This window comes from Alosa sapidissima, chromosome 4 (assembly GCF_018492685.1).
Source record: "Alosa sapidissima isolate fAloSap1 chromosome 4, fAloSap1.pri, whole genome shotgun sequence".
NCBI classification, from domain to species: domain Eukaryota; kingdom Metazoa; phylum Chordata; class Actinopteri; order Clupeiformes; family Clupeidae; genus Alosa; species Alosa sapidissima.
In genome coordinates, this window is record NC_055960.1 from 20,723,116 (window position 1) to 20,750,210 (window position 27,095).

At 38.6% G+C, this 27,095-nt stretch overlaps 2 protein-coding genes across 2 annotated transcripts in view; both read left to right on the forward strand.

The window, feature by feature from the left end:
- Window positions 1-140: 140 nt before the first annotated feature.
- LOC121707008 (immunoglobulin-like and fibronectin type III domain-containing protein 1) lies at window positions 141-18,093 on the forward strand. Its single transcript, XM_042089204.1, has 21 exons — window positions 141-156; window positions 459-581; window positions 2,049-2,188; window positions 2,695-2,794; window positions 3,176-3,224; window positions 3,348-3,528; window positions 3,736-3,849; window positions 4,117-4,279; window positions 4,383-4,655; window positions 5,038-5,346; window positions 6,021-6,142; window positions 6,260-6,401; window positions 6,548-6,841; window positions 6,964-7,263; window positions 7,556-7,735; window positions 8,700-8,828; window positions 11,803-11,882; window positions 12,214-12,406; window positions 12,505-12,798; window positions 13,104-13,424; window positions 17,487-18,093. The coding sequence occupies exons 1-21, from the start codon at window positions 141-143 to the stop codon at window positions 17,489-17,491; spliced, it is 3,528 nt and encodes a 1,175-aa protein (XP_041945138.1). The 3' UTR covers window positions 17,492-18,093.
- A 3,550-nt stretch (window positions 18,094-21,643) lies between these two features.
- The window catches only part of LOC121706719 (immunoglobulin-like and fibronectin type III domain-containing protein 1), a 41,647-nt gene continuing 36,195 nt past the window's right edge, over window positions 21,644-27,095 (forward strand). The window contains exon 1 of the mRNA XM_042088687.1: window positions 21,644-21,930. The gene's annotated coding sequence lies outside the window, so the exon portion shown is untranslated. The remainder of the gene's footprint in view (window positions 21,931-27,095) is intronic.

A 27,095-nucleotide genomic window follows, 5' to 3' on the forward strand; every position in this document is an offset into this window, starting at 1 on the left:
TCAGCCCTTCTGTCCATGTTCTTGTTCCCGATACTCATAATTCCCTTGTGCAGTCGGAGCTATGTCTCAGCTTGATGTCATAACTTTGCTGTCTCGCCTCCCTTTATGTGCCTCCATGTGCATTATCAGATGAGGACGAGATGCCTCCTGGTGCAGGTAGGTTGTGGAATGTACAAACACCCATATGATGTGTCCGTCTTAACAGTACATGTGTCCACAGCTAACTTCACTATTTCAATGTTAAAAATGCCGATTTCGGGAGTTTTTTGTGTCATATCTGATCTGATAAGACAAAGTAAGTTAAAGGGAAACTTACTGTACATGACACTTTTCTACTAAACTTATAAAACCAATTAAAACCATGTACAGTATGACTATGCAATAATAATAATAATAATAATAATAATAACAACAACATCAACAATGATAATAATCATTTTCTTTCTTTACTTGGCCAGTGGAAATCAAAAGGCGATCCAGGGTCCCTGGTGTTATGATCACACAGTTTGTGGAGGAGGTTCCAAAAGGTTTCACAACTCCAGATTTCACACGCAAGCCATTTGGAGTAACCGTTCCACAGGGTAAACACTACAACTCCTCTTCACGCATTTAGTTTTTCATTTGATGTCTATACAAAATACAATCACCTATAATTTGCTTGCCAAATGTTTTTATTTTTTTATTTTAACTATTGTAACAAATACTAAGTAAGTGGGAATCACAGAAATGTCATGAATCGATACTGTCACAACACTTGGTCCACAATAGCCATAATATCAAAATATAACAATTCATCACAATCTGTGTAAGTGAACAAGAAAAATGCATATCCATGTAGCCAAAAATATCCCTACAGGAAAAAATATACAGTACATATAATGTAAAACAAGGTGCACAAATATTATGCACTGTAGAGCCATCTCCCTGTCAATTTCTTCTTCACTTCAAGTTTATCCCCCTTCATTTGATATGCACCACCACAAGAAGTCATGAGGAAGTGACTAGTATGTCAGACTGTTTTGTTGAAATTGGTTATCCATTTAGATCGGCATGTTTTATTTGTAAAAAAAATATCAATATCTGGTGCTAGCGTATCAATAATGTATCACAAGCAGCTGTCGATACTGTATTTCAATATTTTGTCCCATCTAGGGCTGGGCGATAAAACGATAGCGATATGTATCGCACTAGACATGTAATCGATATCAATAAAAAAATACATTCGATAGAACATTCAATAATTAAAATCAACATACCTCCCGCTTTACGTTGTCCATAAATAAATAGGCTAAATATATCTTGCATTGTAGCTAGTATGTGCAACTCTACCAGAGTAGGCCTACCTCAACACAGACTCTCAATGATACCTTGCCCCGTGCTCTCTCTCTCTCTCCCCGGTTAGCATCATTAGCACTCTGCACGAATTTGTTCAAAACTGTTGCATTCAAATTGAAGTTCTAATCATCTCAATCCCGATGCAAATGGAAAAGTATTTTCCAAGACTCAAACAGGCCTGTCCCAAGGAGAAAAAGTATTCATTTGAATTTTGAAACTTAAACACACGTGGGGAAACTGAACAGTTTAACCAGACTATGATAAACTAGCAAATTAAGCTAATTTGTTTACAATATTTCCAGGCTTCAACCAGTGCTGCTTTTCATTCAGACTGCACATTTATTTATTTGAGTGTTTTTCATGATTGTGTTGCTATTTCTTTTCCCTGTTTGCTTTGATTGATAACTGAGGTAATTCAAATCAGAGGAAGGTTAAGTTTAAAATAAAACTGTTTAATTTGAACTTTTTTTTCTTCTGGTCCTTATCTGAAATAGATTTTTTTTAAAAAACAAAATCCATAATTATCGATATCGACTGATAAGAAATACTTATATCGTGATAGTTTTCAGCCATATCGCCCAGCCCTAGTCCCATCCCTACTGCACAGCCATATGCAATAAGGTTAGTTTCATATTTCATTTACCGAGAAACGTAGTTACGTAACTTACTTGTGTTCCATCATTGAGTTTTTTAAAACAATTATTGTCTTCTAGGCAAATCTGCCCTCTTTAGAGCAGTTGTGACAGGAGAACCAGCTCCAAATGTGACATGGTCTCGGAATAAAGGAGATACTGCTGATCCGGAAAAATTCAAGGCCCGATATGATGACAAGATGGGAGAGTACATTTTTGAGGTAAAACAGCTTACAAATAAAGTATTGAAGCTCTGACTCTGACGGGTTGGATGGATACTTAATGAATTAGTACAATTCATTCCAAGAAGTTCCGTATTTAGACAGACATTCTTCTATGGTGTTAATGTGTAGATCATAGCCTATACAGTCTATGGTGTAGACCACCAACTTGTCAAGATTTCATTATGATGGTTATTACGACTAAGAAAATTGGAAAAATCTGTTCTCACTTTTCGATCATGCTTTTATTGTGCAACAACCAAAAGTGGAGTTTTTATTATCCCTGCTTAGGCATTGGCCATAATGTCATTATGTAGATATTACCCTTAATTATGCAACTATGTACGCCGTATTATGGCAATGGAAAATCAATGAAATCACCTAGCTTACCCAATCAAGAAATGAATGTTATCACATGGATGCATCAAGACTCTTCTTGCCAGTAAGCAACAGGACAGGTTTGGACTTGTTCAAGGTTTCTCTTGTTTGGATTATTTGACTGACAGATATTGAGCGTTGCTGCTGATCATGCAGACACCTATAGGTTCTTTGCTGCAAATCCCTATGGAAGAGCTGTGTGTACTACAACTTTGAATGTTACTGATGGTGAGCATGTGCACATACATACGGTCACTTTTTACCATTCATTTACCTTATTTGATGGATACAGTATTATAATCTCCTAGTAATTTATATAAATTTTGTAATAAATTGATTAGCACTGAGTTTTTTCACCTAAGAGTTACACGTATGACATAAACATGATGCATTTCAATAATGCATTTCACAAAAAAAGTCTTCTTTATAATTAATTGACAGATTGATTGGATTTGTTTTCACTCTTTTAGTTGGAATTCAGACGGGACAAGCTGGTATGTTTGCACTGATGCAACTCAATGGCTACTTATTGAATTTTGCTAAATTAATATCAATATCAGTATCTATGACAAAATAAGTATTAAGATACTGCCTTCTGTTAACTTTCAGATTCAAAAAATGGACCAGAAGATTTTAGAAAACTTCTTAAAAAAACAAAGTAACTATACCGTCATGCATCCATATAAATATATTTTGTTTTTTATTAAACTGTGGTACTGCAAGGATGATTCACTAACACAAAGCATTACTATTTCTTTAATTCCATCAGAATTGTGAAAAGAAAGCCCAAGAAAGTAGTACAAACAGAAGGAAAAATTGACCCAGCTTTCTGGGAAATTATATTATCTGCTCCCAAGAAAGACCATGAACGCATTTGTCATGAGTATGGAGTGACAGACTTCCGTTGGCTGCTGAAGAAATTGAAGACCATGAAAGCCGAGAGAGAGAAGGAACAGGCAAAGGTAAACCCGTAACACCTTTTGATTCTGAAGTTCTGCAAACCTTATGGCTACTACTTCCTATCTTGACATAATCTACTGTAGAGAAGGTATCTACAGTAAAAGGTCATTTTGAAGTATTACAATCAGTTTTACTGAAGTCCTGTAGGTGCATTGGAAATTGAATATGACTATGTAATCATGTTGCTGTGCTTGTCTCTTGCTACTTAGTATGTTGAGAAAGTGGAAAATGTGAAACAGATTGAAGTGAGAACTGATGGAAGGGCTGAATTTGAGGTTGACATGCAGCTGTTGGACCCTAATAGTCAAGTGTTCCTCTTTAAGGTGAGATACTTTGAGGTTTCACACAAAGGCATTGATCAGATATTGTTACAGAGGGATGGAAAAATATGAACAGTCTAGACATATTAGACAGGTGGTCAATCGTTGTCCACTGTGTTTGCTGTTGTTTTGGTTGTTGTTGTTGTTGTTGTGTTGTGGTTTTTGCATTAAATGGTGGCGAAATTAATTTGTTGTAGTTGCAGTTAAGAGTGTATATAATAATATAAAAATATAAAAAATTGTTATTTTTTGTCGATCTCTAAAATGCAGGATGGTATCATGCTTGATTATGGAACTGGCAATGATAAGAAACATAATCTTGAGCAAAAAGGCAATAAGTATCTATTCAGCATCAAAGATCTTGGACCAGATGATGCTGGGCTTTATCAAGTTGATGTAGAAGATGCCAATGTGCTCTCAACTAATTTCAAAGGTATATTCACAAAACTACACTCAATTTACAAACATAATTCAGGCTGTCTAGATAACTAAGTCCAAGTCAGTCCAGTGGTGTCTTACACAGTTTCTTATTTCAGTTCCTGAAGTTGAATTTGCCTCCGCAATTCAAGACTGCAAAGCCAAGGAAGGCGAAACAGCTACATTTGAGTGTGTCCTTTTTACTCCAGTTGATAAGATCATGTGGTATAGAAATGATATTGCAATGGAAGACGAAGCAAAATATGACATCACTGTTTCAGAAGACAATCTAACTCACAAACTTGTGATAAAAGACCTTGACCTGGCAGATCAAGGAACCATTACTGCCATAGCCGGTATTGTCCCATGCAGAGCTTCACTGATTGTTATAGGTGAGATGATTTTTTTTAATTGTCGATTGAATTGAAAATAGTGTGGGAAAATTCTTCATTCATTGCAAAGTTTTAGCCCATATTCAAACAGACTACCCACTGTAGTACAATAAAAATTGGTTAATGTTAACTTTTACAAGTTTAACAGTTTCACAATTGTATCCTTCCGATGATAAGTTTCTCTATGATGAATAAAGCCATCAAATGAGTGGGTTGAGAAAAGGTGTATGTAAAGAAGTGTTTAAAAAGTGTTAGAAGGCTTTCTGCCCACTTCTATATCTTAATTAATAAATCAGTACAGAGATATCCTGCATTTGTATATTTATGTGTCAGTGTTATTTCCAAACTTTTTCCGAAAGTCTTTTTTTATTCTTTAAATCAGAGGATCCAAACCGACGCAGAGGCAAAGGAAGTGGTGATGATGATGAGGCAGCGAGACTCGCAGCAGAGAGGGCCAGACTCCAGAAGGAGAAGGATGATCTGGAGGCCAAGAGAAGGGCTCAGGCAGAGAGAGACGCAGCTGCAGCAGCAGCAGCAGGAGCTGGGTCCGGGTCCGGAGCAGATGGATCAGGAGATGGATCAGGAGATGGATCTGGAGATGGGTCTGGAGATGGGTCTGGAGATGGGTCTGGCTCTGGTGTGGACGGTGATGGTTCAGGAGATGGCAAAAATAAGAGTGACGGGACAGGCGGTGAGCTTGTTCAGACGGTTACGTCAACAATTAGCATGTAGCCTAAAGCTGCATTCTGTCATTTCATTACCAAATTAACATCGACACAGGGGAAGTGAACTAATATCCCCATTATCATAGGAATTCCTGTTTTCCTGTTAGTACTATGCTATCTGATTCCATATAAGTGGTCTGTGTGTTTTTAATTGTTAACTCTCTACATGACAGTAACAACTTATTCTTACTTTGCATATGTTTTTATTAAAGCGTGACTGCCAAACTTCCCCAAGTGAGGGTCTTTAAACATATTTAATAATTAAATTAGTGCAGGGTTATGGTTATGGACCCTTTCAAGAGAGTTCCATTATCAGCATCATGGTTGGCCCCACAAGACTTCCTTTTTAACATTCCATATGTTATCTTAATGCAGAGGAAGTAGATTGGGGCCCAAATAGAACGTTCAAGCATTGTTTTTGTTTTTATTGTTGAAAGGGTCCATATTTCAGTTACATCTTATTCCATATTATGGTAACGTATCCACAGTTGATGACCATTGGCGTGACTTGGAGATGTATTGTATTTATATGAATAGGACTAAACATTATCGCTTACATTTACAATTATTGAGGTGAGAGTGAAATGTATCCACTGCTGAAGAAAAAACAATGTAACCTACTTACTAATGTGTTATCCAGATGGCAAATTATGCTTCACTCAGATGTTGTCGGACACATACGCAATTCGTGGGAAACCAGCGGAAATGGCTTGTACTCTTAGCAGTGAAGTTGACGGAGCCTGGAGCAAAGGTGGGGAGAAGGTGAGCTAAATTCACACTCAACAATTGCATAAGATCACATTAAACCAGAGATGCGCGCTCAACAATATCTGTCACAAATGTTTTATACCTTAAAGAGATCTTGCATATTGTGTTTAGTTGATCAGTACAGATGGAATGACCATTAATAATGCCGCTGCCAGTCATAAACTAATAATTAAAAGTGCCGAAGATGGTCACGCTGGGCAATATGCTTTTGAAGTTGAAGAAATTAAAACTGAGGCATCTTTGTTTGTTGGAGGTAAGGGTGAATATTTTATCAACACAGCCATATTTTATCAGCTATTTTGTAATTTGTTTTGTGAAACATTGTACTGTAATAAACCATGATTTCTGGTCTTTGGATAGGCTAATTTAAAAACTTTACTTATCATTTTTATCTCACAGATTTGCCTGAATTTGATGCTGACAGCCTACAGAAGTTCTCAAAGCCAGTCATTGTAAAGGCGGGCCAGACTGCATCATTCAAAATGCAGTTTACCCCACAAGACAACCTTGAAGTCAGATGGTTCAAAGGTGGTGCTGCACTAAATGACGGAGGGGGGGTCAAGATCCAGAAAGAGCCCAATCACAGTCGTCTTGTAATGAAAGACTGTATTCGCAGTGACACAGCAAAAATCAAGATTCAACTCAAAACCCCTTTTGGTGTCGTTGAGGCCAATTCCCAACTCATTGTTTTAGGTGAAAAGTGTAATAAGTGGATTTCACAGAAATTTCACATATTCCATTTACTTTTTTTCCCATGGTGTTTTCCATCATATAAGTATCACATCGGAATTGTATTTGTTTTCTTTATCCAAAAGACAAGCCAGGGCCACCAGAAGGTCCAGCAGAAAATATTGACAGCAAATCTTCCATTATTGAGCTGCAGTGGAAACCTCCAAAAGACGACGGCGGCTCAGCAGTGACAAACTACATCATAGAGCGACAGCAAGTGGGTCAGCCCATGTGGAAGAAAGTGGCAGATGTCTCAGCAGACCGACTGACATTCAGAGACCGTGGCGTCACACATGGAAGGAAATATGTTTATCGCATATATGCTGAGAATCCCGAGGGAATCGGGGAACCGCTAGTGTCAGAGAACATCATAGCTGGAACCCTGGGTATGTATGGTCCAATCATTCAGAATTAAGTTTTTTAAAGTTTATTAATTCAATGTGAATTATTAGTTCCAATTTTTACAACAAATGGTGATCATTGTAAACTATGCACAAATCCAAAATCTGGTTGTTACTCTTGCTTGCTTGTTTGAGTTTAGTAATGCTTCATTTAACAGTTTAGTTTCCTTCATAGTAACTTTACCACAGCACACATTTATAATGCTCGAAACACACCATGTGCAATGTCTGGTTAAGGATTATGGTCTTAATCACCATCCTCTTTACTTTTTCATAGTGTTTCCAGGTCCACCATCTGCACCAAAGGTGGAAAGTGCTTTCAAAAACTGCATCAATTTAACATGGGACCCTCCAGCCAATGATGGAGGAACGAAAATCATTGGATATCAAGTGGAAAAACGCAAGAAAGACACAAATCAGTGGATTGCTCTGAACCCAGCAAATGAGCCAATTGAAGGTATCCATGAACAAGAGCCTTGGCAGACTTCATACTGTAGATGTACTGTACTCTAATTTGTATGACACACAATGTGCCATGTAATACCGTTCTGCACAAACTAATGCCAATTTAATTACTGGTCAAAATTGTGAGGTAGATGCCTCAAAATGATCTATGGAGGAAAAAGCCTGCCTATGCTGAGCAAGAGACATTCAAGTTTAGCTAAATCTAGAAAGCTAAAAATCTTATCAGCGAAGAGTCAGTCTAATAACACATGCCTACTGTATGGGCACATTAGTTTCTCCTATTTGAAATGTAACTATAATAGGCCTATAACATTACTCAAGACAAACACAGCTCCATTTTGTTTCTTCTGTAGAAGCCCATCAGGTTCACATAATACAGCAATTTATCTATTCATCACCTTGATGATATATGAGAACCTAGACTATAAAACAAAATCAGTGTGACAATACCCAGTAATTAATAGGCTACATCATCAAACAACATCAGGTTGGCTACATATTTTAAAATGGTGATTTCAATTGAGTGGTTAGAGTCAGAATCTGATGAAATCTTATACCAGACCATTAGATCTTTATTTATCATTTGTAATCTGAAATTTCAGCGCACTGACAGATCTAAATTAATCTTTGTTTCATTGGTGATTATTTGTGATTTGTCATTGCTTTCTCGAAAAGATTTCTGATTATACATGAAAAAACGATCCCCAGTCTGAAAGCTGCTCATCACTTTTCAAGCAATGTTGCAAATACTGTCATCAAAGCTCATTCTTATATTTCTCCATTGTGTTACTCAAACTCTTATATCACTCTAAGACAGCTACAATCAGTTAGATGGCGATTAGCAAACTAATCTTGATGTTACATTTATTCATTTAGCAAACATTAAAATACACAATTTCATGAAATATCACCCTGCATCTTATCATAAATAACCAGTCAAAGTTATTATTTTACAGCCCTGAAATATGCTGCTAAAGATATATCTGCGGGATCAGAATATGAGTTCAGAGTGTCAGCCATCAATGAGTCAGGGGTTGGAGAACCAAGTCCACCCTGCGAAATGGTGTGTGCAAGAAACCCCAAGAGTAAGTAATGCTCCACTTATTTGATACTTTGCAGTTGTGCGTGGTGACTGATTGACCAAAAGTTCCTACCGTTTTTACTACCGTAATTTACTGCTTAAGGTTTAAACACTTTACCTGACGGGTGAGTTCATAACACATTCATAGAAGCTGTCATAAACTGCACATAAAGCATTCATGAATGTTTCATGAGACATGACTCAACATTCATACCAAACCTTTTATGAATGTGGAAGACAGAATGACGGCAACTTGTCAAAATAAAAGTCCAACAATCGCAAAGCAGCATTGCCGTTTTTCTCTCCAGCCTTTGTAAATATTTCATGAATATCTTATGAAGTCTACATTGAATGTCACTTTACTATACAAGTTGTGAAGTATTCATAATCACTGAATTTAACACTGGGAGGTAAACTAGCCTACATTCAGCTGACCCGTATTTGTGTTACCTGGAACGGTTGGACATTCCCAGTAGCAAAAGATGAGAAATCATCTGCAAAGGTATCATAAAACAAAAAAAAATTTATGAAACAAAAATTATTTGCTTGACCATGTTCTGTCTTTTTGGCACTGGAGTAGCCCATTGACTCAGATGTGACGTGATCAGGTAAGAGGTTTGGAACAAAAACAGCAAATGCTGCTTTGCAATTGTTTTATGAATGAATGCTTTATGTGCAGTTTATGAGAGCTGCTATGAATGTGTTATGAACTCACCCGTCAAGTAAAGTGTTACCAAATTCTTTAGCTCTGAGGTTACAACACCAGGGTGGCCTATACATTTTCTTCATTCTTCTTTCTGATTACAATGTTTCTGATTCATGATCTTATTTGAATTATTGAGTTATTATTCATTTCTTAAGAAATTATTATTTAATTAAATTACATTTTTTAAGAAATACGGCTAATTTGATGTTGTTTAAAGCATTTATAGATAGATAGATAGATAGATAGATAGATAGATAGATAGATAGATAGATACTTTATTGATCCCCAGGGGAAATTCAAGGTCTCAGCAGCATACAGACAACACATTCTTTAACAGCAGAAAGAGTAATTAAAGTATATAATATAAAAACACAACTAAGCAATAAGGACAGTAGAAGATAAAGAATATGCTAAATATACTAAAATACAAATTATACTAACTAACACTTAATCTAAATCAATTCTAAAAACAGTATCCACATAGTGGTGATTAATCAATCAGAGGCGCTTGCAATGACTTCTGAATTCTCTGTCCATAGTAAGGTAAGGTAAGGTGCTCTGTGTGAATGAGTGTCATGGTGATAGTGCAATGGTGATAGTGGTCATGGTGATAGTGCAAATGAGTAAGTCCAACAGTGCAGAAAAAAAGTAAAGTAAAGTCTATATATCTATATATTTAACTATTTTAAGAAAAGGTGTGGCCACAGTTCGGCTGTGGCATGGAAGGAGGGGTTATGCATACTGTATGTGCTAATGTGCTAATATAGCACGCAAACAGTGAGGCAGAAAGACAGTGGTAAAAGTGGCTGTATAAATAGTTACTTTAAAGGGACACCAGGCAAGCCTGATACTTTTTCTCTACGAAACTCCCCCTCGCTCGGTCTGAAGTTCTTTTCCTTTTCTTTGCGTCTTCCGTCAAGGGTTTTCGCTGCTTCTTCGCCGGCTCTGCCATTCTTCACACGTTTGCAACAATCTCTAGGGTTTCGTTAGCCTGCCTCTGTGCTGTAAACTGATCCTGCAGGCAGGCAAGTCATTTAACCATATACCGACTTACGAAGATGATTAATTAACACGAAAACGTTGCCTGGTGTCCCTTTAAGCATTGTGCCCACATGTTTAGTTCTCATAATGATCTTTTGCCAACTCCACTAAAATATAGCCTATGGCCTATGGCTATAGTGCTGTGTCTACAGCTGTGCCCTCTCACAGTTTATAAATGGTCAGTAGTGGGAACTACTGTTGCCTTCATGATTTCCTTTTAAAAGTTTCTTATAAAAAGGAGATATCAATTCAATATCAATATCAACAATGACAAGCCAGCTGCAACCTGCTTGTGCGCGCTCAGACGTGCTCCCAATTACCGTATTTTCCGGACTTTAAGTCACACTTTTTTTCATAGTTTGGCTGGTCCTGCGGCTTATGAAAATAATTTAATGTGTTGTTAAATGTTAATTCCTGCTGACTGACATGAATCTCTGCATGAACCAAGGTAACATTACCGTCTACAGCCGCGAGACGGCACTCTAGGCTTGTGACTTGCTGGCTTGTAATGTTAATTTAGCCTTTTCAGCTTCCCAGGCACTTCCCATGTTCAACACAGCCAACCGCTAGCATTTCGCTAATCGCTAGCATCTAGCTAAAAAAAAATACACAGCAAAGGACAACGGCAGTTCAAACAAGGGTGAGCAAACAAACATCTAATATTCCACATCTGGCAGAAAGGAGACATCATCACAACAAACTGTGCAACCAGGAACTGACATTTTAATTTCTTCTTCATGACGCATTTTTTGACTGATGCGACTTATACTCCGGAGCAACTTATAGTCCGGAAAATACGGTAAATGGAGTAGCATAATGTTCAAGTTAGATCTGCTGCAAAGGAGATTACAGTACAAAGAGAATGATCTCTATGTAACATGCTGTTTTGACATTGACATTGTAAACGTTCTCTAAGAAGAGTGAAAAGCAGTTTGCAGTAAAGCTAACCACAATGTCATCTATAGCAGGAAAAAAAATGTGAGCAGCCTATGATAACCAAATTAAATGCTCGGCGGGCCGGATCAAAGTGCGTGGTGGGCCAGATCCGGCTCGTGGGCCGTAGTTTGCCCACCTCAGGGTTAATACATGGTTTTGTTTTGTTTTTAATTGCCATAAAACACCAAACGCCATGCGGTTTATACACAATGCGGCTAATTCACAGGAAATTACTGTAAAAAATAATAATTCCTGTAAAGTCACATGATTCTTCCTTTCTCATGATTTTTTTCAGTGAAACCACAGTTCAAACATACAGAGGATTTTATGGTCATAAGAGCAGGAAATTCCCTGAGAATCAAGATCAATTATGAGGTGAGGATGTCAGCTACAGGACTACATTCAGCATAAGATATAGCCTACTGGTCAGACAGTTTACCTACCTTACCCATTACAAAATGAAATACATGTAACACGTGGTTTTGGAATGTCTTTTGGATAGTGGATATAGTTACCGTCACAAGCCACAGCTCGTGGATATCAAACACAATGTGTGCAGTGCAGTTCAGTGTGCCACGTACCAAAATACAGTACATGAAGGCTGTGTACAACTTCCTGATAATTTGTCCAACAAAAATACCTTCCAATTTTTAAATATTCTTTGTACCAGTAGTATGCACACAGTGCCTCTTTCCTTCTGTTACAGGCTGAGCCGCAGCCTGATATCACCTGGTTAAAAAACGATGAACCCATATCTCCATGGATTAACATCATAAATGTTGAGGGGTCATCAACACTGGTGATTCCTTCATCGAAACGCTCAGATTCTGGATTCTACACTATTGTGGCCAAGAACTCCAGTGGCTCTACCACATTTGATATTGAGGTTCGAGTTACAGGTAAGAATGTAAAAAACAGATACATACTAAGAATAGAACCAGCCAACACTCTTAACAATTTAACAATAACGATAATGCCTACTTCCCCTGCAACCTAGATGAACCTAAACAACCAGGTCCAGTGGCATTAGAACAACTTGTCCATGGGAAAGTAATCATCACCTGGGAACCCTCTCCTGACCAGGAGTTGGATGACCGCCTGCACTACATGGTGGCTGAACACGAGTCCAACACCCGTATTTGGCACACCATTGCTGATCGCCTCTTCTGCAACACTTTCACTGCAAACGTACATTCTGGGAGAGAGTACCATTTCCGCGTTTATGCCAAGAATGACATGGGTCTGTCAGATCCATCCCCATCACCCACCTGGGGTGTCAATAGCAACAAAGGTGACTACATATCACATCTTTTTTGTTTGTGTTATATGTTTTTAAGCAATGCTATAAACCTGACTACGTCTTCTTGCTATTATTATTATTATTATTATTATTATATCGGAAAGGGAAATATCATTTGTTTTCAGACATATCGTGAGTCAGAGAATGATCACCATATGCAATGAAAAATTGATGACGTGAAACATTTCACACATATTTTGCTATAGAGACGTTAAAAACACAATTTCAGTATAAATAAATAAATGTAAAAAATTAGGCAATAACTAAGCTTTCCCTCATCGCTTTCCATTATTCAGTTGCAGCAACAACAAATTTCCCAGTGTCAGTGTCCTTAGAGAGGCCTCCATCCATCATGGTTCCTCTGAAAGTCCATACTCCACCAAAAGGCTACCAGTGCTTCATGACATGCGCTGTCCGTGGCTGCCCAAAGCCATACATCTTCTGGTACTTGAATGGCATCTGTATCAACCGCAACAAAAACTACTACATCACCAACGCCCATGGTATCTGCTCCATGTACATCCTCAGAGTCAGCTCCAGTGACAGCGGAGAGTATAAGGTGGTGGCAATCAACTCATATGGCACTGCGGAGTGTTCCACTATCGTCAACGTTACAGGTAGGCCTTTACCGTACAATAACAACATTACTATACATAAAACTGACTACAGTGGGCATTACTTTCAAATGGCCACTTTAGTCGCGCATTACGCGGCGTGAAGCTGCGTGAAACTTTAGTACCACTTTCAGCCACTGTGCGTCGCTCTGCCACTGTACATCGCTCTGTCAGTAGCCTGCCTGCCGCCTCTTCTGAAAAAGCAGGAAGCTACCTTTAAACATAATTGTTGCCGAGAGGAATCCCAGCCTACGAATTCAATAACAAAATAAATCATGCATAATTAAACATTACCTCGATTTAGGCTACTTGGGTATGGCTTAAGTCTTGGCTACACAGTGGTAACGAAAATCGAAATCTTCTTTTGATAGCCTACCGGTGCCTCTCCACAAAACGAACAAATATCTATCTTAATTTGCTGTCTACGTTATTGTCAGTGTTGGGGGTAACGCAACTACGCAAATCAAAACAGTGTCTTGTGCAAGAACTGTTCATGCAGACTACAACTGGCGCGGTGTAGCCTACACAACTTTGTTCAAAATTGATGCATTCAAGTTAACTTTACAAAGTTAGTGTTATAGCCTACTTATCACAACGTTGTCAATCGCAAACGCTAATTTATTCTAACGTCTCTATACGGAACTACCTGCTTCATTTGCAGAGGACTAAGAGAAAGCACCTTTTTGATAATTGAGCCAGTAGAGAAATAACTGTTCAGAATTAATCTGTAGCTATGGGTAGGCTTCTGCAGAAAACAATGTTGTTGGCGATTTAATACTATCTAGCGACGTTTTTAACAGGCTACGCAATAGAGGCTTAGACAACTATGACCCACGTTTTGGTTTCGTAAATTAATTTGCCTTACTTCTTGACTGCAATGTAGTCAATTGACTGCTTGACATGTCATTTTTATTTTTCTGTACAATAAACAAATACATCTGCTTAATGCCGCAGAATTACATTCATATTTGGCTGACTTCTGCAGACGCGCAAAAAAACACTGCCACTTCCCTCCCCATATTCCACTGATCACACATCAGACATCAGGGGTGCGTTTCCCAAAAGCTACCTACGCTTAACCCAGATTCGAACTCTTGGACAGGGGACTGATAACTGCTGCGCAACGGCGGCTGTCATCAGCCGGCCTTAACGCACTGCGCCACAGAATTGACGGTGTGTATGGGTGAATAGGGGATAAATAACAATAGAGTACACAACTGTTTCACCAGCACATTTAAATGACACGTGTTAAACGTTAATTCAAAGCAGTGGTTAATTTACAAGGTCAGTCTATATGAACCAATGAATTAACTTGATGACCCTGAGAAAAACAGATTTCACGGATTAAACTGAGGTAGTCCATCATTAAGTCTCTGTTATGTGCAGGTGTGCCCGTTCACGTGCTACTAAACGTCATTAACCACCTTAGTCCAGACTACTGAAGTTTGGAAACTATCATGGTCCAAACTTACAAAGTACTATGTAAGTACGACAGTTTTGGGAAACAGTCATAACTTACATGTTGGTTAGTTGAACGATGCATCGTACCACGTTAGTAAAAAGCTAACCTCCGTAGTTGTACGGGAAACACACCCCAGATCAGCTTGTAGGCCATTAGCAATCTGTTTATTTTATTTTATGAAGCCTATACAGTAGATCACCTGCCACATTCTCACTTGCAATAGACAGATGCAATAGCCATTGGTCAAGTATTGAGTATAAAGCAATTAAGATAGTAGCCTATACAAAAAGTACTTCATACTATCATAAAAATTAGTTAAAACGAATAGCAATTTGCAACTTGACAAAACACTGGATTAAATATCGTAGGCACAGGAGAAAACTTGTACATCCATTGGCTTGTGGGGAGATCACATGCCAGTTGCCTGTCCCTTCAGTGCTATAACTCTGTTGATGACTTTGTCCAGGCCTCAGGCCCCTCCTCCTCTTGGACAATAGGCCAGAGGTGGAGAGGTGGAAAGGTGAGTTGTTGGGGGCAGGGCCGGATTAACAATTCATAGAAACACACACACACCATGACACAGAGCATTTCCAATTCAAAAGGGAAAGCACTGCTCATTGCAAAATGTAGAACCTTTAAAAGGTAAATAGGCCTATAACTTGACTAAAACCGGCCTATAACTTGACTAAAACCGTGCAAAACTGGAGGTACACCTGTTATTATCTGAGCAGTCTCATGTATGTCCTCATTTTGCGAATGCAAGGACGATGTGAGCCTGTTGCATTTCGTTAGATGTCCGAGTCACGCATAATGTTTGAAAACCACTGGCTCGTAATCACAATTATTTAACACATGACAGTTGGATACTTCATCATGTTCCCATGCCTACATTTTGGTGAGTTGCATAGAGATCGTTAAAAACAAAGTATGGCTCTCCGTTTGGGACATCGAAAACTTTTTTAATATTTTTAATAGGGTAGACTACCGTCGGAGATGCTGACTTGCAAAGGCCTCAGGATAACACGTTAAAGTTTGAGAACCACTGGCTTAACAAGTTACCTGCAGTCCAGAACACACAGAATATTGCAGCAGAAAGTTGCCTTTATGATCAACTACTATTTGTTCCAACAGCATTCAAACAAAGCCTTTATAAAAGTGAAAAAATATATTCCATAAGAAGTAAAATAAAATACTGTTACTGTAGTAACTGTACCACATTATCCCAAGCTTCAAAGAGCTCCCCACGTCTGTGACAGGCAGACGTGACACTGCTAAATTCTCAGCTTGTTTATACCCCACACTGAACGCGTAAGACCGCTAGGCCCATCACTGTGGGGTGTGGTAGCCTCTCTGGGATTTAAGTCAAGCAATATAACCATACAAATGCGCGGCCTGCTCACTCATTGTTTCAAAAGGAGTAATTTCGGCTTTGTCTGAACTGGCCATTGTAGGCTACGTAAAAATAAACAAGTATCCCCCATCCAATGATATCGGCAAATGTTTGTTTTCCAAAGTAAGAATTTCACTTCACCATGCACCTTCGACAATGAATAGCTTATTACACTTATGTTACTGTTCATCATCACGTATCATTATCACGTATCATTACAAACATTATTCTGTGTCCTAAAAACTGGCATATTTTATGGCATTGTTTTATGTAAGGTCGTTGCAAAATCTAGAGAAATGTGTGAGGTGGTCAGCTGAAATAGCATAATTGAGTACCTATAACGAAACATCCTACAGCTTAAATTATGTAAACTTCCCACGACTTCAATATTTGACAACATATCATGAATGGTACTTCAAGTATGTGTTATTTTAGATAGATTGCTGCTGGGCTTTAAATGAAAAACACTCAATAATCAAAAAAATAAACCGCTAATGAAGTAAACTTGTGACCATCAAAAATCGTTTATCGCCTGTAACTCCGTGATAACAGGACGTAACAGGAAGGCATTTGGCTGAGCAACGGAGGTTAATATGCTCTATATTTTGTCCAAATGATGTCTATCATCGTTGCACTCGGAGAAAACCGGCATGTTTCATTCGTCCTGCGTTTCTTCTACAGCTGCAAACGGGATTCACTCGCAGTTAACCAAATATTTCTTTATTAGGGCAAGGCAGGCATTTTTCTGGCTATTAAATTATTTCTAAACCAGTCTGCTTAAGTCTGTAGTGAAGTCTGTGTAGGGTTTTCCAGGCTCCATTTCTTTTTACGAGACACCCTGCTCACAAGAGACATCTGCCGGTTGTTTGGGTTGTTGCAGCGGCGTTGCAACGTCAATGAAAAAATACAAATTAAAGTCGCGTGATGCCGCGTGATCCCGTGCGCGGACCGTGAGGGAAGCTGGCCAATTTGAAGTAATGCCCACTGTACAAGGAGTTATAAAAAGGGCAGGGATAGGTAGATAGTGAGGAATTATGCAAAAAGTCATGATAACACATAATAGCAGTAATATAGTGTATGAAGTAGACACAAGGAAGGTAAAAAAAAACATTCAATGAGAAAACTAAACATATCAAGTACAATAACTATATCTCAAGATGTTATTCACATGAACTTTTAAGTGAAATTGTTGTCTTTTTTCTTTCATTTTTAGATTGAACCACACCACTAGTGCAGCAGTAGCAGGAATGTGTCCAGACCTTCATTATAGAAATCCACACTAGAGTAAATATGCATGACAAATAAAACATTGTGTGTTTGCAATAGGCATGCAACAAATCACAAAAGTCACAGTTTGGATTGTATCATGGTGTATGAGTCACAGATCAGACGTTTTTGGATCATAAAAAACAGGGAGTAAAATATCCAACTTTGCTTTCCACTTATTACTTATAAATAATGGAATAGGCCTTTTTTTCTCAAAGTGTTTTTTTCATGAAGTAAAACGTATGAATATGTTATTTTGAGGAACAGAAGTGAGTCATGTTTGTCAAGAAATTGGTGTGGGACATAATGGTATGCTAGGAGTAAAACCTGCAAAACTGTCACAAGGTATCACAAGGCTATACCACAGTACACATACTACTGGACACTCATTATAAACTGTAGAATATGTCATATATCATACTTTTATGCAGCCTACATTTTATACAAGACTCTTGGGTTTATTCCAAATTCTCCACACTCTCCTGGCATAGAATATGTTTCATATTGGCCTGCTAATATGAATTCAGACGTCACTTTTTTATATTGCTCTTCTGTTCAGCATGGGCAGTCTATTCAATGGCTCCAGTAACGTCACACACATCAAGTCTGCCTCAGCTCAACAGTTTGCAGACAAATGTCAAGTGTACATTTTCATTGCATTGCCCAAAATATCACTGTAAGCCAATAATAAATCATGGCTGAGGGTACCAGAATTAATACATAAAACAAATATAGCATATAGGCAATCCTGAAACACAACTGCAGCAGACATCCATAGAACTGTACTTTTAGAGATGGTGCCTGGAAAATGTTACTGAATTTCTTGCTCTTCAATAAATACATATTTATCAAATGCTCACTGAATGTTTTGTATCTTTCTATCTAAGAAATTATACACAGTAAGGTGCTCAGGAAAGGACAAAAAGCCCATTAGAATGTTCTTGAATGTCTAGACACAGATATTTACAGGAAAGATTACATAAACTGGATCTCCATACAAATGCTACATAGAAAGGACTGACACTGAGAAGAAAAAACAGTATCTGAATTGTATTAAATTTAATGTCCACAAGTATATATGACGAAGGGTTCAGATGCAAAAGCCTCTAAATGCCACCTACGTCAAAAAGTAGATAAAGATGGTGAGTGAATGCTCTCCATACATAGTATACATTAATCAAATAACTTAAAAACCCACTAAATACCACTCTCTTCCTGGTCTGAAATATCGATTTATAGGCAAAAACCTGTAGGAGCCTCATTTTTAAATGCTCATTTAAAAGAAAAGTGGTCAGACAGATTTAGAGGGTTTTGCATCTGAACTCTTCCTATATTTTTAGTATAACATCTGACCACAAGGGGATGCTAGTGATTGGAAAGTGTATATTGCACTACAGTATGTAGTAACAAGCAGCAAAACCATTGTAGGGTGTTTCGCAAAAACATATCTACACCTACATTCCTATTTAGACAGCAGACCATTAAGCAGTGCACATTAGCTGTCAACATCATAAAGTCATGTAATAAATTCATTCCAGTCATGAAATAAATTATCTAAGCGTAAAGGTACCTGACAATAGCATTTAGCCAAGACAAAAGTGGTCTACAATAGTGTACATATTATAAAATATAGACTAATACACTTTCAATATTCAAAGCAGTTTAACAACACACATTCACTCTCTCACTTGTATTTCAGTGTTCAGTTTAGTTGCCATTTTATGGAGGTCCCTGACATTCACGAGTGACAAATGCAGATTTACTGTCCAACAGGGATGTAAAGTCCCCATCTAGAGCCCTGCCTTTAGGTCAGAGGTTATATTCTTGTTTGCCCAGTTCTCATGCCACTCTCCTTAGCAATGGATCTCAAGAGCCAAATTGACAGTCCCCAAAAATGGGTGAGCTGGCACTGGCCTCTCAACCACATACTGCCCGTTTGGTATGTTGAGCTCACGTAGGTACATCCTGCCTCATGTTAAAACGAGATGTACCGCAGAGCGGTACAAAATATGACCGCCGCCCAGTTCAGCACATTTTTTCCACAAAAAGAAATCATGCTGAAAGGCCTATATGATTCTAACTGTCTCACTAAATTGCATTATCCACACTCAATTCTCACTGGTATCTGCTAGACAACAAGTACCAAAACATGATTAGTTCATAGATTTCACATGTAAAATTCCTTTTATACAACCCCACCTCCATCTTGCCTGTTCATAATTCTGAGAAATTCTTGATTGTTTGTGTTATGTTTATGTTATGTGTGTGGGGGTGTGTGTGTGTGTGAGTGTGTGTGTGTGTGTGTGTGTGTGTGTGTGTGCGTGCGTGCTTGTGTCTGCCTGCGTATGTGCCTGTGCATGCAAGCGTACATATGTCTACTGTGTGAGTATGTGTCATACGTATGATTACTGTGAATGTATGTGTGTGTGTGTGTGTGTATCTGTTTGTGCACATGTGTGCACATGAAATGGGGGCCCCTGGGGGCAAACATACAGAAAAAAATGGTCATCCTAGGCCCTACAGTTCTCAAGATATTCACAGAGAACTGTGTCTGCCCTACCCTCCTTTCGGGGGGTCCAGTCCAGTGGGGGGGCTACAGATCAAAACGAAAAACGACGGTTCCATGCTATCCATGTGGGGGTACATGCCCACCAAGTTTCGTGTACCCCGGTCTGTCAGTGTCCCGGGAATCCTTGTTGGTGTACGTCACTAAATGTACACATAAATTATTTTATTGTAAGGCCCCCCATGAACGAAAGTACACAAAACTTGGCATGCATTCGGAGGGTGTCATAATGATCCTCCTATTTTTTGCTTTTTAATTTTTAACTAGGTGGCGCTATACATGAAATAAGTGGTAATGGGATGGGTTGACATGCCCCCTTAAGACCAACATACATAAAAAAGGTGGACCTCCTAGGCCCTACGGTTCTCGAGATATTCACAGAAAACTGTCTCCGGCCACCTACAGGCCAGTTGGTGTATAGTAACATAAATTAATTTATTGTGTGGCCCCCCAAGAACGGAATTCCACAAAACTTGGCGTGCATACAGAGGGTGTCATAATGATCCTACACTTCCAATTTCGTGCAGTTTTGACTATGTTAGGTCACAGATACCTTCAATTACAACACCTCATTTTTACTTTTTTGTGTTTAACTAGGTGGCGCTATACATGAAATGAGTGGTTATGGAATGGGTTGACATGGCCCCTTGAGATCAACATACAAAAAAAAAAATGGTCCTCCTAAACCCTACGGTTTTCGAGATATTCACAGAAAACTGTGTCTGCCCTACCCTCCTTTCGGGGGGTCCAGTCCAGCGGGGGGGCTACAGATCAAAACGAAAAACGATGGTTCCATGCTATCCATGTGGGGTTACATGCCCACCAAGTTTCGTGTACCCCGGTCTTTCAGTGTCCCGGGAATCATTGACGGAAATTTGGGCATGCAAAAAAATAAATAAATAAAAATCTGACTAAACCTTCACTGCGCGGCGGTCATAATTAATCCAGTGTGGATTTGAGGGGTACACATCAGCATACCAGGACATAAGCATCTTTTTAAAAAGACCAAGAAAGAAATAGACACAAACCATTGATTTCCATCAGGCAAAACAGAGGAACAAGAAAAAACATAGCTGGGTATTATCTGGCTAAGAAGAACCTGCCAGTGAAAGGCATCATAGTTAACCAATGCCTATGTCGCCCTGCAGTTGCAATAAATGCCACATTGAAGACCTTCTTCAGATTAACTGTCCAATAAACATTATGTTAGAGTGATCATGTTACCAGTTCCTCAACTTAAGTGGAACAGCCTTACTCATAGCCAACACAGTAGCAACCTCTGCTCCCCATATTTACTGTAAGAAGACATGAAAAATACATAGCTTCTCATGACAACCATAATCAAAAATAATGTATTTATCCTCTCATGATAATTATCTTTGATGCTCACAAGTTTAATGCTGAAGTGAAACAAAAAATACAAAAATGCTGATACCAAAAAAAAAGGAACCACGTAAGATGTAGGCATCAAACAACTGGGCGACAACATGTGACATTGATTTTTAACACATCGCAACAACATGACGCATTGATTTTCAACAGATCGCAACGATACAACGCATTGATTTTTCTCAGTTCAGTCATCTGAAAGCCCGAGACTGTGGGCAGAGTGCCCTCCGCCCCTCTGCCAATGTGTGCCACACTTAAATAAAAGTCACGATGTGACAGCTGATGGATCCCAACTGCACGAAGGTAGGGTTTCCTTTCGTTGCAAAAATGTTTTATTGCCTAACAAAAGGGGGCAGGCTATATCACAATCCTTAAGATAGCAACCCCAACATCGAAGAAGAAAGAACTGAAGAAGCAAGATCCCAGCGACCCACAGGTGAGTGCCTTGTACTGGCTTTGTATCTCTGCATGAACAGAAAGGCACTGCCTACTGCACATCTGGATGTGGAGTGTGAGTCATATCTAACGTGATGTATTTTTTAATTAAGGGGTATATAACAAACTGCCATCAGACCTACTAAAATGTACTACTGCCGGTATTTTCACTGGCCTTTGGTAAGGTAAATTAGAAAATATACTATATATATATATATATATGTTGTATTGACCACATTACAATGACTGACACTTTCAAAACCACTCCTCCGGTGTATCAGATGTATGAACTGTCACCCATCTATATCAGAAAATATTACATACATGATTCCATTTTGGTTAATTTACTTCACTACTTTCTACATAATATATATAATGTCAGTTTTTTATTCTGTATACATGTTAGCATTATCATTTTTCATGAGTACACATCTCAACTAAATGTATCATAACATTATTTGTAAGGATGTGATTTGTAAGGAGGACATTCAATATGCACATGCTATATCTTATGCACACTCTGCTTCTGTAATTGCACTTTTGGGAATCTTTGTGGTAGTGTGTTCTTTAAAAACAAAATTATTAAATAGAGGAATCACAAGATATCACAGGAGCATCATGCTAAAACTATTAGCTTACACTGTTAGTAAGTCTTCCAGGGTTCCAGTGTTTGTTCATTAACATTTCTATGGTAAACTAGATATATGCCACACCCCCAAACAATACATTTTGCAGCCCACCTCAGAAGATAGTCCTTACTTCTGCTGTTGATAGAGAGCGGTCACATTTTGCAGTTGTCAGAAACTGCAAATGGATATTGTATGTGTTGTATACTGTATTGTATGTGAAAATCAGTGCTGATTCAGTGCTGATTCAATACAATATGGTTTCATTCCTGTACATATTTCTATCAACAGTTGCTTAGACACTACTCACTAATTTTGAAGTTGATGGTCTTGCATATCCAAACACTGATTGTAGACGTGAAGATCTGTCAAAAAAAATATAATTCAAATCATTTCTGAATTAAAACTTTATTGCCATATTGCTATGGCTAGTCGCTAAGTCCATAAATACCCTCCCACACTATTCCACACATGAATTTCACAGTTACAGTGCTTTTTTTATATATGGAATTACACAAAGAGACAATCATGACCATACTTGTCCCAACAACACCTCTGCCAAATGAGTGAGAGACAGATCAGTGGAAGTCACACGTTAAACATTAGCCTTCCACAGGCTGTCATAGCTGTGCATAGCATTCTTTCAGCCGGCTGTCATTCCAACAATAGCAGCTAGGTTAATTTATGACACTTAGCACTTCTTCATCTCTGCTCATTAGAATCTGTAGTCACTATGCTCACAAGTCTATAAATAAGAGCATTTGCTGAATGAACCAATTCCATCAGTATTTTATTGAGGTAACATCCAAAAGTGAACCCTGATTGACAGGATGATATGTGGTCGATAGGAGGTCTATAGTTTCATGAGGTATGTGACCTATCAAACACTGCATGAGGGAGATGGCCTCCCACAGCTTGGAAAAGCATTGCTAAGGATCTTGTGAAGCCTCAAACACTGTAAATGTGTTTACTATCGGTTTTGCATTACCCCAGATGCTATGGGGATCAGATTAACCTCTTAATATATCTTTTATTGGTTAAAGAATGAGGTTTTGAAGGTCAAGCACATACTGTGCAAAGCCCTAGGGAAAAAAGTTTTGTCTTTTGGTGGAATGAGCATAGTGTTTAGAGCACAGAAGAAATGCACTGTGCTATTATTATCATTGTCTGATTCCTTTGGTCTGACATCCAAGATCATTATTTTAACATTATTATTCTCTTTAGAACTTATTTGTTTTCGTAAGACCATTTAAACTCATTATCAAATACATAAGACAAATAATATTAGACAAAATATCAAAATTCCTAAAAAAACCTTTTGCTTTTCTTTTTAAAAGATTTCTTCTCCAAGACCTTTCAAGGAAAGGGATAGAAACAGCAGCATGTGATTTACTTAAAGCATGTCAACATAAGATTCTTTTGGAAGATGTACTGCCTCAGTCTTACGACCGGAATGGGAGCCAGACTGTGTGTTACTGGCACACCCAGTTGACTCCAGAGAGTAGTTGGGAAAATATGACAACAAGATTGAGTTTCACATTCCTTGTTTGCACTCGCAAGGCCCAAATAGATGGATGATGCACTTGCGTCTCACCAAATAATAACTGAATATTATCCATGTTTTGTGAATGTGAATGTGTGGCTAACAATCCCACAAGGGTTCTCTACTAGCACATACAGAAATTAAACCTAAATGAATTTGGAAGTTAATATGCTAATATTTCTTAAATAATGATATGTAATAATAATGATAATAGTAATAATCAATGTGCTTCAGCATTTTTAGGTGGTGTAAACACAAGATCTGTACAACATATTTAGAATAGACTGCGTGACAAGTACAAGCCAAAGACACCAAAGAGACTCTCCAATGTAGAAGTGAAAGCCATTTTGCAGCCTGTCAACAGACTGGTCTAGAAATGGTGACAAATCCTTGAGATCTGATATAGCAGCCGCTAAGACACACAGAAACATGTCCTGCATGGAAGATAACTACTTCTTCAACCTTTACATCTCCCTTGCTGTCAGTGATCTGTGACAGTCATGTCTAGGCCACGGAGACTCCAGTATAAATAACAACATCACCCCTAGCCATGTCACGTACTGTGGGCTATGATCACAGCAGATGATGGCCATCTTGCTCAAACCACAGTCAAGCTGACTGGTGTTGTCTTGCAGAGCCTACACCGAGGGCAATTTGTGAAACGCTGTAAATGTGATTAATTTAAAGCTGCTGAGTGATGTTACAATGTTCTGATACCCTCTAGACATTGTAGCCTAGGCCTAGACACTGGAATCCAATCCCTTAAATGGGTGTGTACAAGCATAAGTATTAGTGGGAAGAGACAGCTGTCTGCATATTTCATAATGATTTAAAACAGCAAGCAGAGTCTTGGTGGAAACTAGGCATTTTTAAAGGGAAAATGCAGTCTAGCAACAACCTAGGGTCTATTTTTGGTAGCCTGATGAGCCAGACCCACATTAAGATTTCTTAGATTTCTAGGCTATATTTTTGGATGATAACCAGTGTAAACTGTCATTGGGGATGTTAATCTTAATCGAGGTAGCAGGACCGGAATATGCATTTGCAACAATATAGCAATACAGTGATAGCCTTAGCCTTGGGAGCAAATTAGCTATGTCAAAGTAAACCACTATTTTAAGCCTCAACAAGGCTCAACATATCTTTACACTTCTGTGATACTGTGGAGAGAGTCCCTACAGACAAACTGAAGTGTTTTAAACTTTGTTAGTGTACAGAATTGAATTTTCGAATTGAATTTCCCCATGGGGATCAATAAAGTATCTATCTATCTATCTATCGAAAGGACTGTTTGTGCAGTGCATTACAATACTTTGTGCAGTCAATGCATTACTTGCTACTACTAGTATTCCGATCAATGGCATCTTGTGAGAAGAAAGTTTTTGATGGTGGGCCAAATTGGGTGAGAACAGTGGCTTCTAAAGTATAATAGTGAGTAGGGTTGGGTATCGTTTGGGTTTTATCCGATACCGGTGCTAAATCGATACTTTTAAAACGGTGCCGGTGCCAAAACGGTGCCTGAACCGGTACTTTTTAAAATGTTTTAAATTAAAATGGCATGAATTGCTTTTTTTTATTGATAAGACAAATTTGAACATGAAATTGAACTGTTAAATTCAATTTACTATCAATATCACATTGCTCCTACGAATAATACATTTAAATGTTAAAACAGCTTGCCATGCATGCACACACAATGGTAAGCTCTGCTTTCAAGTTTACCCAGTGTAGGCGGTTTGCCATAAGGTATGTTAAAACCGCTTGCCATAGAACTGCCAGATCATGGACAACTGCATTTGCAAGCAAGCTAATCTAACAGGGACTCTACTTTCCAGTTAATTCAGTGTGTTCCCAAATGCTTCAAGAAATGTCATGTCTTAATCCATAACACGTAATAGTTTTGAACATGTTAGGCTACATGTCGGTGTTGAAGTGTTTAGATTCCCAGCGCTAGCCTAGTAGGCATTTTAACAGCAACTATGGCTATGCGCTAACACCAGTCAGCTGAGTTTAATTAGCGATAACGTATGGAGATGTTTTCGTAGCCTCTGACAGCTCAGTGACATCAGGTATGTAACCTACATATTTATGTTTTTGCCAGCTAACTTTTAACATGATCTTCATATTCATTGTGATGCTATATGGGCCTCATGCACATGAAATATTAATATCATGCCATTATGTTGTTTAGAACACACCGTGAAATAAAGTTTTCACCTTACAACTTTGCTGATAACATTTCAAATAAATGCCAGTTAGCGCATTAGCAAGGATATTGTGTAACGTATAGGATGTTGTTTCATAGCCTTTTGCTTGTGTGTAGTTAGGCCCACTGCTAGATTTTGACAGGAGCTCGCGATGTCGCTTTAAAGTAAGGTACTTGGGCTCACGCAAGCTGTCAAACACTGTCTACTCGCCTATGTGGTGCACCCCTCTGGTTTATACATCCAGTGTTTGTGTTAGCTAACTGTATCTGAATGTGTTGCTATCAGAGCAAGACAGAGATGGCGCATGACATGCAGTGATGCCTCGTATAAAAAAGAAATTAAAAAACGCTATTTAAGCACCGAAATGAGGCACCGAAATCCACGTTGTTATTCGATGCAGTTACTATCGTTTGCGTCGGCACCGGTGCCATATTAGAACCGTGTTTCGGTGCCCAACCCTAATAGTGAGATTCCGGGGTAAAAGCCTAGAGATGGCCCGTCCGTAGTAGTTAAACCACACAAAATTGTATTGTAAATGAGAGTATACCAGAGTCCTATGTACACACCATAGTAATTATGACAGCCGCGCAGCGAAGTGGCGGTCATATAGGTTTAGTCAGATTTTTTGTTTTTCGCATGTCCAAATTTCCGTCAAGGATTCCCGGGACACTGTAAGACCGGGGTACACGAAACTTGGTGGGCATGTAACCCCACATGGATAGCATGGAACCTCCTTTTTTCATTTTGATCTGTAGCCCCCCCCCCCCCGCTGGACTGAACCCCCCGAAAG

Bases quoted from the DNA above. Each gene is read 5' to 3' on its own strand.
- LOC121707008 (XM_042089204.1), top strand. The intron at 11,883-12,213 runs GTGAGGATGTCA...CTTCTGTTACAG, and splicing joins GAATCAAGATCAATTATGAG to GCTGAGCCGCAGCCTGATAT. The intron at 12,407-12,504 runs GTAAGAATGTAA...CCTGCAACCTAG, and splicing joins TATTGAGGTTCGAGTTACAG to ATGAACCTAAACAACCAGGT.